This window comes from Phoca vitulina, unplaced genomic scaffold (assembly GCF_004348235.1).
Source record: "Phoca vitulina isolate PV1807 unplaced genomic scaffold, GSC_HSeal_1.0 scaffold33, whole genome shotgun sequence".
In the NCBI taxonomy this organism is placed as follows: domain Eukaryota; kingdom Metazoa; phylum Chordata; class Mammalia; order Carnivora; family Phocidae; genus Phoca; species Phoca vitulina.
The window spans coordinates 32,939-51,466 of NW_022589736.1; the positions used below are offsets into that span (position 1 = coordinate 32,939).

General features: G+C 45.4%; 1 protein-coding gene across 1 annotated transcript; it reads left to right on the top strand.

The window, feature by feature from the left end:
- The first annotated feature begins 1,684 nt into the window (after positions 1-1,684).
- MEFV (MEFV innate immuity regulator, pyrin) lies at positions 1,685-16,494 on the top strand. Its single transcript, XM_032425731.1, has 10 exons — positions 1,685-2,749; positions 4,897-5,733; positions 7,298-7,680; positions 8,109-8,204; positions 11,512-11,742; positions 12,123-12,145; positions 13,968-14,083; positions 14,263-14,295; positions 14,642-14,674; positions 14,838-16,494. Exons 1-10 carry the CDS (start codon positions 2,473-2,475, stop codon positions 15,389-15,391), a joined length of 2,583 nt encoding a protein of 860 aa, XP_032281622.1. The 5' UTR covers positions 1,685-2,472; the 3' UTR covers positions 15,392-16,494.
- Positions 16,495-18,528: the final 2,034 nt, after the last annotated feature.

An 18,528-nucleotide genomic window follows, 5' to 3' on the forward strand; every position in this document is an offset into this window, starting at 1 on the left:
ACTCATCAAAGCCTTGGTCCCAGCTGGTCACGCACAGGCTGGTCACACACAGTGTTGTTTGTTCTGCCAGGCATCAGAATGTTGTAAATGACCTGTGGGAGTGGTCAGAATAGCCCATTTTGAGTCTCATTGGACAGCTGAAAAAAGTGATATCTGGGGTTAGTGAGGAACAGTAAAATAATAAATTATTATCATGCACGGAGACCATTCTGCAAAGTGGTTAAAAGAGGCAGTTTGAATCCTGGCTCAGTCACTGAGCAAGTCACTAAACCACTAATCCTGGCAGTGAGGATGATGAATCCTGCCCTGAAGGCATGCTGCAGAGATTTTAGGAGATAACGGATATAAAGCAAGCTGTGCCTGGCACAGAGTAACCACAATTGTGTTAACAAAACATCTGGGGGACCCTGGGTGGCTCAGTTGTTGAGTGTCTGCTTTCGGCTCAGGTCATGATCCCAGGGTCCTGGGATCAAGCCCCGCATCGCATCGGGCTCCCTGCTCAGCGGGGGCCTGCTTCTCCCTCTCCCACTCCCCCTGCTTGTGTTCCTGCTCTCGCTATCACTCTCTGTGAAATAAATAAATAAAATCTCAAAAAAAAACAACATCTGTAAGCCAAAAACTTCATGAGAAATGCAGAAAGCTTAAACCAGGACATGCAAATGATGCCAGCTAAGTGATAGAAATATAGCCATTTTGCAAGTACCATTGTAGCAACTGATTTAGGAAAAGATCATCAATGAATGCTAAAATCATGGGGTGAAAGATTGTAGGAGAACAAGACATTTCCACATTCTCAGGTTACTTACTAATTACAACAAAAAACATCCTTTTACAATGGAGACATCTTGAGCACCTGAGTATACCTTCAGTCTAATAATGAGGAAATGATGCACAGATCTAAATTAAGGGACATTCTGCTTGGAACAGACTTTTCAAAAACATTGACAGAATTTAAAAAGGCGGGGAAGTGTGAAAGTGTTCTAGTAGAAGCAGAGTATAGAGATGTAACAACTAAATGCAGTGCAGGATCTCTGATTGGACCCTGGGTTGGAAAAAAAAAGCTGTCAAGGACATTATCAGTCCTTTGGAGAAATTTGATTATGGACTCATTATAGTATTATAATGATGTTAATTTTCCTGAGTATGATAATTGTATTCTGATTATTTAAAATAATATCCTTATATCCTTGTTCATTGTACTTAGGGTATGTAGGGTATTTGGAGTGATATCTGATAATGTTTTCAATTCATTACCAAACGGTTCAGAGGGGAAAAAAGGAAAAATGAAGTGCATGCATGTGTGTATGTAAGAAAGAGAATCACTAAATACCGTAAAATGTAAACAGTTGGTGAATCTCGGTAACTTTTCTGTAGGTTTGAAATTTTTCAAAACACAAAGTTGGGGCTAAAAATCAGAGTATGCAGAAAGACAGAAGCAGTTAACTGGAAGAAGTCCGCTCACCCACATACAACTTCCATTAGCTCTGGAATGACTTCTGGAGCCCCACATTGGGACATGAGCTCCAAAGGACACCTATGTCTTTTTTCACCCTTGTTTCTCCACATCCTGGCAGGGTGTCCAAAATATGTGTTCAGGGGCACCTGGCTGGCTCAGTCAGTAGAGCATGTGACCCTTGTTCTCAGGGTTCTGAGTTCAAGCCTCACATTGGATGTAGAGCTTACTTAAAAAAAAACAAAAACCCAAACACAAGCAAAAACAAAAAAAAACTTGTTCAGTAAAAGTGCATGGACAAGCATCCTCCCTCATGGGTATGCTCTCGGGAAGCCAGGCAGAGTAGAGAACACACAAATCAGGATGACAGTTCCAGGCATAGCGTTTTGAGCCTTCGTGATGCTGAAAGTACCAGACAACTGGAACTACATCAACAGGGGTGACACCAGGGCTTGTGTCCTGGCAGTGTCCTTCTGGCTTCACCTCCTTCTTGGGCAGGGAAGGGCAAAACTTGCAGGGCTACATTTTTGCCCCCAGCCCGACCCTCCCCACCATTTGCTCTGGAGGGCCAATAAAATCCCAAGAGTCTGGAGGAGAACAACTGGCCAAAGAGACTGACCCTCATCATGGTCCTCTGCGGCGTGGGACCAGGGAGAAGAAGCATCTGAGTGCCTGCCCAGGATCAATACTCTGGAATCCAGCCCCAGCCCCTCCTTCACATACTTACCGCTGCTCTGCTGGGCAGTATGCGAAGGTGAGGGCTGGGGCACTGGAGGACCATGTGGCTGACCTTGAGCCCTCCCAGCTGTAAAAGCCTCCAAATCTGTGAGAAAGAGAACGCAAGTGTCATCACTGGGAACAAACAAATGATGACACTCATAGCTCAGTTCCCGCCAGAGCGCAGAGCATTTCCTGTGCCTTTTCCGTTATTTCACAAACAGCTTCTTTTTACCCACCCTCTGGGTTCCAGGGCAGACGCTGTTTCAGACAGCTAGCTTTGGCCTCTCCTGGTCAACACCATGATCAAGGCCCCCAGTGACCATCTGCTGGACTCCCTGGAGGAGCTGGTGCCCAGTGACTTTGACAAGTTCAAGTTTAAGCTGCGGAACACCAGCCTGGAGAAGGATCACTCCCGGATCCCCCAGGGCCAGCTCCTGAATGCCAAGCCAGTGAAGCTGGCCACTCTGATGATCACCCACTATGGGGAAGAGTATGCTGTGAGGCTGACCCTGCAAATCCTGAGGGCCATCAACCAGAACTTCCTGGCAGAGGAGCTTGACAGGGCCATCAGACCAGGTAAACAGGCCCCATGCTCCATTCCTCTCCCAGTGTGACTGCTGGCTATTCATGGGATGGGGTAGAAGGTGCAAGAGGGAACTTGTGTTTAGACCACTGTGTTGTGACTTGGGGGGTTAGGAGTCCCAAGTCTACCATGACCCCAGTGACTCTGGCCGAGCAAGTCCTTTCTGCTGCTTAGGTCTTTGGAGCTGGGTTAGTACAGCTAAGGCTCCCAATGGCTTTAAAAAAGGGCGAGGGAAGCTGAGATTCTCACTGTGGGGCAGAATCAGGAGAGCAAGAGCTAAGATGCCTGATCTTAGAGGGGCCCTAACTTCATTGTGATTAACCCCTATGTACAGACCAGTATCTTCAGGAGAGAAAAAAGGGCTTGCTAACTGACCATATCAGCTGGGTGGACCAGTAATCTTCACATTGAAATCCACCTATTTTCAGTTTTGAGTTCTTCTTTGACACATTTCACAAAGGTATTCTAAAATTCTCAATTCTTTTCCTTCCTTTCATCTTTTCTCTTTCCTTGTTTTTCTTCCTTCTTCTCCTCCTTGTTCTTCTATTCCTGTTTTGCTGTAACTTCCTGATTTTATCCCACCGTGATCAACGAATGTGGCCTCCATGTATTTTTCTGAAGTAGAATGTTTAAATAACATAAAAGTTCTCCACTCTTTGAAAGACTGATAGGACTAAACCATAATCTGAGTCCAGTGTAATTTGATGAGTAGAATTTTTAAGTTACCTTTTCATGTTTCAAAACCTGGTTATTGGGATGCCTGGGTGGCTCAGTTGGTTAAGCGTCTGCCTTCGGCTCAGGTCATGATCCCAGGGTCCTGGGATCGAGTCCCACATCGGGCTCCTTACTCAGCAGGGAGCCTGCTTCTCCCTCTGCCTGCTGCTTCCCCTGCTATGCTTTCTCTCTCTCTCTCTGACAAATAAATAAATTTTTTTAAAAAACCAGAAACAATAAAACTTGGTTATTAGCATCTTTAGGACTTTCCCATTAGTTCTTGAGCCAGTTTGGGGAACTTAACATTTTCCTAGGAAGCAAAGTGTTTGCAACAGCAAAGTGTTTTAAACAACTCTGAAGCAATTTTAATAAGAGCCTCTTCTACCACAAATTAAAGTGCTGATTACAGGATATCTTCATTTCTTTATTAGAGTAGTGGTTTTTAAGTTACATCCAGGGAAGATATTTCAGGGATTCTTTAGAATGTTAACAAACACTTAATCCAAATTTTATTAATTTTTCTAATTTACAAAACCAACAAATTCATATTAAAATGTGTCATTAGGGGCGCCTGGGTGGCTCAGTCGTTGGGCATCTGCCTTTGGCTCAGGTCATGATCCCAGAGTCCTGGGATCGAGCCCCACATCGGGCTCCTTGCTCAGCCGGGAGCCTGCTTCTCCCTCTTCCACTCCCCCTGCTTGTGTTCCCTCTCTAGCTGTCTCTCTTTCTGTCAAATAAATAAATAAAATCTTTAAAAAAATGAAATAAAATAAAATGTGTCATTAACCAAATTTTGAAATGCTAGAGGCCACCAGGGTGATAGTTTGTGCTGTACTTGAACTCCTTTTTATGTAGACCTTGGAATTAAGCCTTTCCTGTCATTTCTGTTTAATGAAACTGTATCCTGAAACTTCCAACCAAGCAAGCTGTTTAAAAAAAAAAAAATCACCATTTACACTTACCTGTGTGTTAGGATTTTCTTCACATCGTGAAACCAAAGAATAAAACAGAAGTAAATTAGTTTCTGAAGTTTTAATTGTCCTTCAAAATGTTTTCAAATTTTTGTGCCAAATACCTTAATTCTTCTTTATTGATGGATTTTATAAGTGAGTTTTATACACCTATAATCACACACACATTTATACCAGTAAACTAGGGGGTTTATTTATTTTATGAATTGAGAATTTTGTGTAAGACTTTATATTGGAAACAAGTTCTCCTGCCAAAGAAGTTTGAAAAGCACTATTTGAGAAATATATAACAAATAATTAGCATTTTCTTATTTAAGGGTAATTGACTGTTGTTGCCTAGAACATTCTGAACTTCTGTAATTTCTGAGGGGATTTTTCCTTCTCTCCCTTCTCTCCCAACCCCTGGCCCTGAACACCGCACAATTTCATGCCTTTGCATCCTGTTGTCTTTGCAGAGTATCTGATACAAGAAAGTGGCCCAAACAGTTCAGCAATGTCTTGTTCCTCTGGGGAGAATAAGCCCAAGGGCCTGAGGATACCAGATGGCCTGGAAGGTGATAGGCAGTGGCAAAGTGGTGATGGGGCCCTCAGCCTGCCACCCAGCCAGCATGAGGCTGGAAGGGGGCCCCAGAAGAAGCCTCAGAGCAAACGGAGAGATCAGAAGGGCTCTGAGGGCCCGGATGTGCTGGGCAAGCCAGGGGCCAGAAGCATGACTCTGTCCCCCAGGAGAAGCCTACTCCCTGGTAAGCCACAGGGGGAGAAGGGGAGTCCTAGTGTCGGGCTACGCAGGAATGCCAGCTCTTTAGGAAGGCTCCAAGGACTTGACTGTGGGTCGCTTACTGTATCCCGAGGAAGAGTAAAATCCAGGATCTCTGAAGAACATTTACCTTCAGGGAAGAAGCGACCCAGAAGTCTTGAATTTACCTTTTTTTTGGGAGAGAGAGAACCTCCCAATCCAGAAACTCTTCTGCCTCAAGAGAAAATAAGAAGTGATCATCCAGACTCAGCAGCCACCGCCAGTGAAGTGGCCACTCTGGATGTAGGCGCTACTGTGGCTCCAGAGAAAGGCTCCAAGAATCCAGAACAGTCCACGATCCTGACGAGGGGAGTATTCAGGAATACACTTTCCAATGTATCACTGTCTGGAGACCAGACGACCTGGGAGCATCCAGAATCTACAGGACCTTCAAAGAAAAATGGAATTGAGGGTCAAGAACCTTCTGAGACCTTGAGGGAGGTGGTAGGCAGTGAGCTCCACCAGCCTTCAGGTCCAGAAGTCCCTCCTTCTTCAGGTAAGAAAGGACCCCAAAACTCAGAAAACCTGGTATCCTTAGGAATGGTGACCTGTGCAGGTGTTTCCTCACAACACCAGATCCCTGGGTGCCCCCTGATGTGAGGTAGGCTGTGAATCCTGAAAAAAAATGCACATATGCACATCTTCATAAAATGTTGCATCAAAGTTCAAGTTCTTAGACACTCTGAAATCCTATAGAATTCCAAGGAATTCATGGACCCCAGCTTGAGCATCTGGGAAAGACTGGGTAAAAATACCTGCTTCTCACAATGACCCCATGGCAGTATGTCATGGGACTGAGATTCTGCCATTCACCTCTCTGGGCAGGGAGGAGAGCTGTTGGCTAAAATCCTAAATCTCTTTTACTAAGGAGGCAGAAATTGGGATTATGTTGGGTTGTGGATGACAGAAACACCAAAATAACGCTAACTGAAACAAGGTAGAAGTTTGTTTCTCCTTCACATAAATAACACAGATGGTCCAGAACAGATGTGGTACTCTATGGGCCAGGAACCCAGGCTCCTGCTGTTTTTCTGCTCCACAAAATTTGCTCTCAAGCTCATGGTCTCAGAGGGTGGCATCCTCATTCCAAGCAGCAGGATGGAAGGACAAAGGAGAAGAGTATCGCTTAGGGAAAGTTTCCAGAAGTTTCTAGAAGCTGTCCATGATGCCTTCATTTATATCCCTTTGGCCAGAATGTAGTCAAATAGCCACACCCAATTGCAAGAAATGGTTTTTTTGGGGGGGGTGGGGGAGGGAAGCAGCCATCAATTGATGGGCAGCAATCAATTCTATCATAAGGGAAGGAGGGGAGAATGGTTACTGGGGGGGCCTCCCATAGTCTCACTTACAGATGTGATATGAATTCCTGGGACCTTGTGAGAGGTGGTGGGAGGGGACTAATGAATTGAGTGAGTCTCTGTTTCTTCTTGTACCTTCTGTCATTTCTGCTTTATGAAGTTGTGCTATGGTCTTGGGGCACAGCTAGTCATACTGTTTGTCATCATGGTGGATTATACCCTTCATCCTTATAAAGTCAAGTCCCTTTCCTTACTTCCATTTAATTCTTCATGAACCTGGATGTGAGGAGAGGTCCCTTTAGTTCTTTCATTCAACACACACTTCTCAAATCCTTACCATGTGCCAGGGACTCTGCTAGGGATCAGGCTATGAAAGAATCACTGTCCCCAGGGGGCTCCCACTCGAGTCATGAGCAGCCTGGTTGGTTTTAAGTGGCAAAGCAAACACTGGTCAGAATGTCTCACTGCCTTTATATCACCTGCTAGATCTGTACATGTGTGGGAGGAAGGCATAGAATTTATAACAAAAGCCTTTTCTTTAGGATAAATATCCAGGAATTCCAAGTCTCAGGACTGTCATGAGATCTAGCCCTTTGCCCTCACTTTTGCTGGGTGGTTTGCTGCCTTGCTGGAGCAAAGTCAGGGGAGGACAAGTTAGAAGTGGCCACAGTCTAACCAGGAACTTGTGTGTCCCAAGCATGGGCTCTCTATCTCTCTCTTCTTTGTAGCACCTCTTCATAACATTTTGGGTTTGTCACTCAGGAAATTTTTCCACTGCCATGGCCCCAGGGAAGCCACAGGATGAGGCTGTGTATCCCCTTTGCCGTGCCCAGGAAGGAGATGATTCCTGCAGATACTCCGTTGCTTCTAGGTATCCTAAGACCTCAGGCAAATGCTCACCCAGCAGCTTCCTAAGCCTGGCCTCACTCACAGTAAGTAACTCTGAAGACTACAAGCAGCAAGAAGGCCTGCAGATAGCCAGCTTGAGTCCCAAGTCCTTGCCACAGTGTGAGCGACACATGAAGCAGGTCCAGCTGCTCTTCTGTGAGGACCACAAGGAGCCTATCTGCCTCATCTGCAGGCTGAGTCAGGAACATCAAGGCCACTGGGTGCGCCCCATCGAAGAGGCTGCCCTGGAATACAAGGTAGGGCTTCTTGGGGGTGGGGTGGGGAGGGGCTTTTAAAAGTAGTCAGGGCTACTTTATTTCCCAACCCTGGGATGTTGGTGCATTAGTCAGCATCCCTGGTCTGTAAAGTGGCAAAAACACAATATAAACCAGACCAGCAAAGAGGGAATTTACTGGTTCATGTAGCTGAGGTCCAAGGGCACTAGCTTCAGGTATTGCTGAATCCAGGTGCCCACATGTCATTAAGAATCTCTCTCTCATCACCTCTTGGATCTGCTTCCCTTGGTGTGATGGATTCATTCTTCCTTTCCTGGGCACCATCCCTGTGCTCTTGGCTGCAGCACCCTCAGCTTTACTCCCTAAAGCAGATTTTTTCCCTCTAGAGTTGGCACCAACTAAAGATGGCAGAGGCCAAGTTTAGGCTTCAACAAGTGCCCCTTTTCCAGGAGCAAATTCAAAAGCAGCTGGAGCATCTGAAGGAGTTGAGAAAATCTGGGGAGGAGCAGAGATCTCAGGGGGATAAGAAGACTGCGAAATTCCTGGTAAGGTCAGGGGTGTTCTGTGGCCAATCCTTGCCTGAGTTCACCCCTGCAAAAGGAGGGAGGGGACCAAAAGTGAGCAGGGGGTCCCCAAATTATGTTCTGGTTCATAGAGAAGCAGAACTGATCACCTATTTAGAATCACCTGCTCTTGAGGGGGCAGGGAGGTAACAGGAATCCAAGGATGAGCTTGTCCCTGGAGAGGGAGACCCACCCTCAGGAGGGAGGGAAATCTCTGAGGAGCCTGTGCTTTCTCATATTCACTACAAAATGGTTTAGAGAAATTAACACCAGTGGCTGTCGCTGAGGGATGGGATTGAGGAAATGGGAGGAGAGACTTTCCATTTTAAATACTCCTTTGTATGGTTTTTTTAAATTGTTGTCCATTTTTTTTTAATACGGAATTTTAAAATTCAAATGGTTAGACATTTTCTTTAAAACTGTCATTTTGTGATGCCACGGATTTCAATAAATACACTTGTTGCCCTTCCTCTGTTGAACCTGGACACATAAGTTGCTTCCATTTTCCCTGCAAGCAAATTCAGCTACCCCAAAGAGCCTTAATTTGTCTGACCCATTTCTGTTGGCTGGATCCCATCTCCCACACCACAATGGGAAACAGGCAAAGATAACAAAGGGCAGGAATGGGAGCGGGCATGGCATTGGTCCAGGTGTCTAACTTGGGAAACTCATGAAGTGTAGTAAAAGAAAACCCCTTTCTAGGGCACCAAGATGGCTCAGTCAGTTAAGAGTCTGACTTGATTTCAGCTCAGGTCATGATCTCAGGGTCGTGAGATCTGAGCCCCATGTCGGGCTCCACACTGGGTGTGGAGTCTGCTTAAGATTCTTTCTCTCCCTCTCCCTCTGCCCTTCCCATCATCACATCCCCCTCCCCTGCACTCACCAGCTTTCTCTCTCTCTTTCTAAAAAAGAAAACACCTTTCCTATAATGCCAGGTGGCTTGGAACTTGTGGGTGAAGCAGAGGTCAGGGATGCCCCCCACCATGACAGTGAGGCAGAAGCCTGGGCCACAGTGAAACTCAGGGAGACAAGAAGGTCTGGTCTTCCCTTAAGACACTCAGTGACATGAGTCCCCGTGGAAAGGTGGTTGTTTTCAAGACTTCTGCTCATCCTCCTTTCAATAATCAAAATATATATATAATTTTTTAATCATATGGAAGGGGGAGGGGAAACTCTTTTTTACAGCACAATGTCAGCTAAAACAAGTATGGAAGAATGGTTATGGGGTGCCTGGCTGGCTCAGTCAGAGAGTATACGACTCTTGATTTCAGGGTTGTGAGTTTAAGCCCCAAGATGGTTGCAGAGATTACTTCAATAAATAAATAAAAACTTCTAAAAAATCTCAAAAAGGAAATTTTCCACTATACAAACACCAGTATAACAATCAACACCAACAGAGATCATCAACAAATGCTAAAATTTTTCACAGAAGATCATAAGAGAACAGGATATTGACATCCTCTAAGTACCACTCCTCCAATTACTTAGTAATTATAAAGGAAATAATATATATTGACAGTGGAGAGATGTGGCAGACCCCTCCTCAACCAAGTGACTGATCTCCGTATCACAATAATGGTGATGGACAAACTGAACACTCTTTGCCTCCCCATGGGCTGTGCTAGGGAGCCCAGCGCATTAAGAATATGGTATTCTTGTCTAAGATGCTTAACCTGAATTTAATCATGAGCAAAATTATCAGACAATTTTAGAACATAGGCCATTGAACATGACAACTGACCTGTCCTCTTTAAGGAAAAAAAAGCCAACGTTAGCACCCTCAACAACAAAAGGTGAGGAAATATTTCTGGTTCAAAAGCACTAAAGAGCTCAAAATGATGAGACTTCCTAAGTCCAGTCTTAGAAGATTCGAAGGGGCTTCTCCCTCCATGGAGGAAGGAGAAGGTTCCCTAGAGCCACTTCATGTTTCCACAGAAACTCTGGATAGAACATGGGCCAGGGGCGCCTGGGTGGCTCAGTCATTAAGCGTCTGCCTTCGGCTCAGGTCATGATCCCAGGGTCCTGGGATCGAGCCCCACATCGGGCTCCTTGCTCTGCGGGAAGCCTGCTTCTTCCTCTCCCACTCCCCCTGCTTGTGTTCCCTCTCTCACTGTGTCTCTCTTTGTCAAATAAATAAATAAAATCTTTAAAAAAAAAAAAAAAAAAAAGAACATGGGCCAGATGGCTGACCTATGTGCAATGGTAGTAGAAGTCAAGTTCACTGGGTGCCTGGGTGGCTCAGTTGGTCAAGCGACTGCCTTCAGCTCAGGTCATGATCCTGGAGTCCCAGGATCGAGTCCCGCATCGGGCTCCCTGCTCGGCAGGGAGTCTGCTTCTCCCTCTGACCCTCCCCCCTCTCATGCTTTCTCTCTCTCAAATAAATAAATAAAATCTTTAAAAAAAAAAAAAATAAATAAATAAAGAGGAATTACCTTCCTCTTAAAAAAATAAATAAATAAATAAATAAATAAAAAAAGAAGTCAAGTTCACGTACAGTCACATAAATGGACTGACTGCCTTCATTCAGAGCCACATTGAGGACCTTCTGCATGCCAGCACTTTGGTGGGAAGTAGAGAGAAGTCTCCTTCCTGGACACTTTGGTAGTCATAACCTTGTCCATTTACAACCCCAGGCATATGTCATCCTCACACTGGCTTTCAAGGAAGGAAAAAGATGACACCAGATATCTTAGTGTCCTGTGGCTGCTATTACAGAGTACCACAGACTGAATGGCTTAAACCGCAAAAAAGAAATTCTCTCACAGTTCTGTAGGCCAGAAGTCCATAGTCAAGGTGTCAGCAGGACTGGTTCCTTCTGAGGGCCGTGAAGGAGATCTTCCAGGCCTCTCCCCTCAGCTGGTAGATGTCATCTTTTCCCTGTGTTTTCTTCACATGGTGTTCTCCCTGTGTCTGTGTCCCAACTTCCCCACTCCAGTGGCCCACTCCAGTATGATCTCATCTTAACTAACTACATCTGCAATGATGCTATTGCCAAATAAGATCATATTATTTAGGTACCAGAGGTTAGGACTTTAACATAAATTTTGGAGGAGATACAAATCAACCCAGAATACTAGGTTTTAGGGCATTTTACAAGAGCTAGTCCCTGCCACCTTCAGTCTGTTCTGGAAGGTTCTGGCCCATTTTGTTTCCTTCTCTGAAATCTAGTCCTCCAAGAAGCTGAGGGATCCAGCCTCTTAGCCACCTCCAGGAGGTGGGCTTCTTGGGATTCCCTGGGCACACACATCCAGCACACTGCATAGACCCCTACACCTTTCTGTTCCCCCAGAAACAAACTGAAACCCAGAAGCAGAGACTCCGGCACCAGATGGAGCAGCTGTACCATCTTCTGGAGCAGCAAGAGAAGCTCTTTGTGGCCTCAATAGAGGATCTGAACCAGACCATTGGCCAGGTCAGGGAGAAATATAGCACCCAAGTATCCAGAGACATTGCCCTTCTTGACGAGCTGATTGGGGAGCTGGAGGCCAAGCAGTACCAGCCGGAATGGGAGCTCATGCAGGTGAGTGTGGCTGGGTCTGGCTTCCCCTGCCCGCTGTGCCCAGTAGGATGACATAGGCTCCCAGCACTGCCATTAACTCTGCCCAAGTCAGTACAAGACAAAGGTCTTGTGCCCAGACCCCTTTGATGAGCTGTCAGGGGCCCAGGGTGGCCCAGCTTTCAAGGGATCCCCTGGCATCTCCCAGAAGAGAAAAGTAGGGTTTGGGTGCAGTTCTGTTGCAAGCCCCACCAGGCTGCCACTTTGGGTGATGAAAATTAGAATGGGGGAGAGATGCCCCAGTTTTGCTGACACCCCAGGGCTGTGAGCCCAGGAGGTAGACCAAGAGTCAGCGCAGCCCCTAGGAGACTGGTAATGGAGAGCTTCCCTCTTTTCTCTCCTAGGACATCGGAGTCACCCTGCACAGGTACCGAGAGGTCCCCTCGTGTTCCCTTGGGTATCCTGCAGGAAGCAGTGGGGGAGGCATCCCTAGGAGGGAGATGCTCCCAACCCTGGGTCTGTGACACCTCCTGGTTTCCTCCTATCTCCTGCAGCTTCCTAAGGCCTTTCTGGATTTGTGTAGGGAAAATGGGAGTGTGATCAGGAGAGACAGCATGGGCTGAAGACTGGAAAGAACGAACACAGCTTATCGTGCTAATGATGGTTCCTAAGAAACCTCCCTAAAGATTGCAATTTGTCTCATAAAAACTGTTCCTGCAGAAGTGCCTCCCTCCCTGAGGCCGCAAGTGCTTATGGTCTCAGGGAGGGAAGCACTTTCTAGGAGTGGAGATGCTAAGCCCAGACAGGGGAAGGAAGGGGAGGGAAGGGAGGAGGCTGGACATTACAATCACCCCACGAGCTTTACAAAATCCTGACATCCAGGCCCTGGCACACAAATTAAATCCAAATCTTCAAGAGTGTGACCCTAGCATAAACTTTTTTTTCCTCTTTTTTTGGTGGTAAAATACATATAAAATGAAATTTACCACTCTAACCATTTTTAAATGTGCAGTTCTGTGGCATTAAGTACATTCATATTATTGTGCAACCAACACCACTATCATCTGTAGCACTTTTTTATCCTCCCAAATGGAAACTCCATACTACTAAAACATAACTCCCTATTGCCCCCTCACCCAGGAAGCAAGGAATGGCAACCACCATTCTATGTTCTGTCTTTATGAATTTGACTACTCTAACTGCTTCATATAAGTGGAATCATACAGTATTTGTGCTTTTGTGTCTGGCTTATTTCACTTAGCATAATGTCTTCAAGGTTCATCCGCACTATAGAATGTGTCAGAATTTCATTCCTTTGTAAGGCTGAGTAATATTCCACTGTATGTATATACCACAATTTGTTTTTCCTTTCATCCATCAATGGACACTTGGGTTGTTTCCACCTTTTGGCTATTGTGAATAATGCTGCTATGAATATTGCTGTACATATATCTGTTTGAGTCTCTGCTTTCAATTATTTCTTTTAAAGATTTTATTTATTTGACAGAGACAGAGAGCGAGAGCAGGAACACAAGCAGCGGGAGTGGGAGAGGGAGAGCAGGCTTCCCGCCAAGAAGGGAGCCTGATGTGGGACTCGATCCCAGGACCCTGGGATCATGACCTGAGCCAAAGGCAGACGTTTAACGACTGAGCCACTCAGGCGCCCTTCTGCTTTCAATTATTTTGGGCATATACCTAGAAGTGGAATTGATGTGTCATATGGTAATTCTATGTTTAGTTTTTTGAGGAACCACTACACTATTTCCCACAGTGTCTGTACCATTTTACGTTCCTACCACCAATGCACAAGGGTCCCAATTTTTCCACATCCTTGCCAATACCTGTCATTTTGATTTTTTCAAAATAATAACCATCCTAATGAGTCATATCTCACTGTGGTTTTTTTCTTATTACCATTTTTATTTCAACGGAAAAGGACTAAAGAGGTATAATTAATTTGACATAGATAATTCTAGGCTGATCATTTCAATATTAGCACCATTTTAAGGCCACTATTAAAACTCACTGTGGTTTTGATATCAGTGGTTTTTATAACTCCCTAGGTGATGCCAATCTGTGGCCAAAGTTGAGAACCAGTATTTAAAACTCGGAGTCCAGAGAGGACTTTCTTTGCCAAGCCCAAGTGGGCTGGGTGTCCCCTGTGGAGCCTGCACCTCATTTCCACCTCATGGGAACTTGGGCTACCCCCATGCACCAGCCCTCTCTGGCCAGCAGTCTTTTGTCTCTAGGGTCAAGATGGCGACTGTTCCTAAGCCATGGAACACTCCTCCAGAGGTGGAAAAAAAGATCCACTTGATCTACCAGAAATCAGAGTTTGTGGAGAAGAGCATGAAGTCCTTCTCAGGTAGGTGGGCTTGGGGGAAAAGGGGAGGCACCTGCTCACTTCCTCCCTGATGTCCATGTAGCCCAAACCCCTCTGGCATCCCTTCTCCAACTCCCATGGCCTTTCTGATGCTGCCTTCAGCCTCTTCCTGATCTGTCCCTAGATGGGGAACCTAACTCAAGCTCCCCTTCTTCTTTTAGAAACCCTGCGTTCAGAAATGGACACCTTTAATTGTGAGTATGGTGATGGCAGAATGCTTGCCAGGGGTTACTGTGATATTCCCTATGCTGTTGATTTCTGGGCATTATTTAGAAGAGAGAAAAACACCTATAACAAAGGCAGAAGAAAGCCTTCATAGGCTCTGTGCTGGACTTGTTGGCTGGGTCAACTCATCAGACCAAAGAGTCACCAAGGCAGTCTCCAGGGTCTAGGAGGAATGGGGTTAATCCAAGCAAAGGAAGCAAGGTCCTGAGCTCGGGTAGGGGTCCTTGTCTTTCCTTGTTGTGGGGACCAGGGTACATTTAGCCTCTCTGAATTGGAATATTCAGGTTTTTCCCCACATCTTCTTTTTCTCTGTAGTTCCAGAACTGATTTGCGCTCAGGCACATGCCGGTAAGTGCCCAGACTAAGGCAAGTGGACTTCACCTGCTGGGTCCCTGTGCTGACCTCTAGTGCATTCCAGAAAAATGTCCCTATCCATGTTTCCTGGAGGTGGGGAGGACCCTGGGTACATGCCCATGGACCCCCCAGCTAGGTATTCTAATTCTCTCTGCAGTTAATGTGATTCTGGATGCAGAAACCGCCCACCCCAACCTCATCTTCTCTAATAACCTGAAGAGCGTGAGACTTGGAAACAAGGGGAATCGTCTACCTGATAATCCAGAAAGATTTGATAGTTGCATCATCGCCCTAGGCCTTCCAAGCTTCCTCTCTGGCCGCCATTACTGGGAAGTGGAGGTGGGAAACAAGACAGGGTGGATCCTGGGCATCTGCAAGGCATCCGCGAGCAGGAAAGGGAGCATGACTCTGTCACCCGACAATGGCTACTGGGTGGTGATGATGATGAAGCGGAATGAGTACCAGGTGTCCACCATTCCCCCAACACGCTTGCAGATAAGGGAACCCCCCAGACGTGTGGGCATCTTCCTGGACTACAAGGCTGGAGGAATTTCCTTTTACAATGTAACATACAAATCCCTCATCTACACATTCACCAGTTTCTCTTCTTCTGGGCCCCTTCAGCCTATGTTCAGCCCCGGAACACATGATGGAGGGAAGAACATGGATCCTCTGACCATCTGTCCAGTGGGTGACCAGGGGCCTCACTGAATGCCCAACACTTTGCATCTCTCTTCTGGTTCCCAGCCTTGTATCTTGAATCTGTACACTCAACTGTCATTATTGAACACCTACTGGGTTCCAGCTGCTGTGGGTAATATAACAAAGAGCCTATGGAATGGTAGCAGAAATAAGCTGGGTACCTAAATATTGGTAAACCAAGGGTGAAGAGAGCACATGTACTCATGACACCTCAGAGGAAGAAGTACATGGCTGATGCTTAATAAATCCTTGTATGAATTAGCACCCTAAGATGCCCCTAAGGCAGAGATCTCACCCTCATTTTCCCTCAGAACTCTACGGCAAGGATGTGTCGCTTCATTCTATCCTCCTCTTTCTTAAGGACTTGCAAAGCTGAGAAATGAAACAACCAGACTGGATTGTTATATTTTTGTACCTGGATTAATGAACTACGGATCTTAAGAGTATTGGCTAGGCATCATAAATAAATCAATTAGAAAAGTTGGTCATAATTTCACTCAGTTTGCACTCAATTTGTTGTCACTTAATCAATCATTGTAAGATCCCATTTCCCTAACGAACACCATGAAAAAGATGGAGCTGCTATAGTGGGAAAACATTTGACAAATATTCCAAGTATCAGATTTTTAAAAATTCTGTCCTGATCTGTATCTGAAAATCTGTTCTAGTTCACAGATATCCCCTCTATCATCCCCCATTTAAAGAGATGTAAAGAGAAAGGATGTAAGGGGAAAAAAGGAATCAGATGAAGATTAGGCTCCAAACCCCTCCTACCCCAACTCATCTTTCCATCTTCACACTAGAGTCTAGGCTGGACTCAGCTTCTCCATGATTGTGGCCCTGGTTTCTTCATGGAGCTTTGTTCTATGAACATAATCCATACTCTGACAGAGTTCATGTGCTTTATTTGCTTAGCTGTTCCCAATTCTCCCTTGCTATAACCTTTCCAAGAGCAGCTTCCTGTATTTTTTCCACCACCTCCCCATACACATATTCTTTTCTCCTGTTATTCCCAAAATGGCTCCAGAATGTGAACTATTTCATAACACTTGCTACAGTTGGCCATACAATCCTTCAGAAAGATTAAATAATGTTTTATGCCCAAAGCAATATTTGTCATTTAAAATATTTTGCTCATTTGGGGCGCCTGGGTGGCTCAGTCAGTTAAGCGTCTGCCTTCGGCTCAGGTCGTGATCCTGGGGTCCTGGGATCAAGCCCCGCATTGAGCTCCCTGCTCAGTGGGGAGTCTGCTTCACCCTCTGACCCTCCCCCCTCTTGTGCTCTGCTCTCTCAAATAAATAAATAAAATCTTAAAATAAAATAAAATTTTTGGGGGTGCCTGGGTGGCTCAGTCGTTAAGCATCTGCCTTCAGCTCAGGTCGTGATCCCAGGGTCCTGGGATCAAGCCCCACATCAGGCTCCCTGCTCCGCGGGAAGCCTGCTTCTCCCTCTCCCGCTCCCCCTGCTTGTGTTCCCTCTCTCGCTGTGTCTCTCTCTGTCAAATAAATAAATAAAATCTTTAAAAAAATAATAATAAAATAAAATAAAAAAGTAAAATTTTTTGTTCATTCAATAGAGATATAATGGGGTTTTACCTATGTTTTAAAATTAGTGAGGTTGTGAATTTTCCATGTGGACTTCTATCTTTTGCTTCATTCCACAGAAACAGTACAGCTTCTTTGACTACTTGCTATGTGGAATCTAAATATTGAACTTAGTTGTCTGTAGTACTTCTTCAAAAGTATTTTATTATTTTTAAAGTTCTATTTATTTGTCAGAGAGAGAGTACAAGCAGGGGAACAGCAGGCAGAGGGAGAAGCAGGAGCCCTGCTGAGCACGGACCCCAATGTAGGACTTGATCCCAGGACCCTGAGATAATGACCTGAGCCAAAGGCAGACGCTTAACCCACCAAGCCACTCAGGCATCCCTCAAAAATATTTTAGATACTAAACATTTGTATTTGTACAATGAAAATTTCCCTGTCTGGTGTTTCTTTTCTTTTTTTTTTTTTTTTAAAGATTTTATTTATTTATTTGACAGAGAGAGACACAGCGAGAGAGGGAACACAAGCAGGGGGAGTGGGAGAGGGAGAAGCAGGCTCCCCGCGGAGCAGGAAGCCCGATGCGGGGCTCGATCCCAGGACCCGGGATCATGACCCGAGCCGAAGGCAGACGCTTAACGACTGAGCCACCCAGGCGCCACCTGGTGTTTCTTTTTTTAATTGAGATATAATTCACAAACCATAAAATTCACCTTTTAAAGTGTATAGTTAAATGGGTTTTAGTATATTCACAATGTATACAAACATCACCACTAAATCCAGAACATTTTCAAAACAAGCCCTGCATCCATTGGCAGTCACTTGCCACTCTCCCCTTCCCCCAGCCCCTGACAACTACTACCCTACTTTTTGTCTCTATGGATTTGCCTATTCTGAGCATTTCATGCAAGTAGAATCACACACTATGTGGTCTTCTGTGACAGACTTCTTTCACTTGGCATAATGTTTTTGAGGTCCATCCACGTTGCAGCATGTATTAGTACTCATTCCTTTTTTTATTGCTGAATAATAATCCATTATATGGATATACTACATCTTGTTTAGCCACTCATCAGGGTTTTTTTTTTTTAAAGATTTTTGAGAGAGAGGGGCGCCTGGGTGGCTCAGATGGTTGAGCGTCTGCCTTCAGCTCAGGTCATGATCCCAGGGTCCTGGGATCGAGCCCCACGTCGGGCTCCATGCTCAGCAGGGAGCCTGCTTCTCCTTCTCCCTCTTCCTCTCTCCCTGCTCATGCTTTCTCTCTCTCTCTGTATCTCTGTCTCAAATGAATAAATAAAATCTTTAAAAAAAAAAAAAAAGATTTTTGAGAGAGAGAGAGAGAGCATGAGCGGGGGGCGGGCAGTGGGGGTGGGGCAGAGGGAGAAGCAGACTCCCCAGGGACCGGGGAGCCTAATGTGGGGACTTGATCCCAAGACCCTGAGATCATGACCTGAGCTGAAGGCAGATGCTTAACCGACTGAGTCACTCAGGTGCCCCAACATTAAATTAATGTTCTTTTGTCTTCTCTTATTGGTTATCAAATTCCATTTTTTTGTATATAGTATAAGGACACATTCTGTCTTTCCAGAAGAATAGACAATTTTT

What these genes read in the sequence shown, in the direction of transcription:
- MEFV (XM_032425731.1), top strand. Translation starts at nt 2,473, where the DNA reads ATGATCAAGGCCCCCAGTGACCATCTGCTGGACTCCCTGGAGGAGCTG. An exon ending in AGAAGTCCCTCCTTCTTCAG is followed by an intron (nt 5,734 to 7,297) that starts GTAAGAAAGGAC and finishes TTTGTCACTCAG; the next exon opens with GAAATTTTTCCACTGCCATG. An exon ending in CGGAATGGGAGCTCATGCAG is followed by an intron (nt 11,743 to 12,122) that starts GTGAGTGTGGCT and finishes TTTCTCTCCTAG; the next exon opens with GACATCGGAGTCACCCTGCA.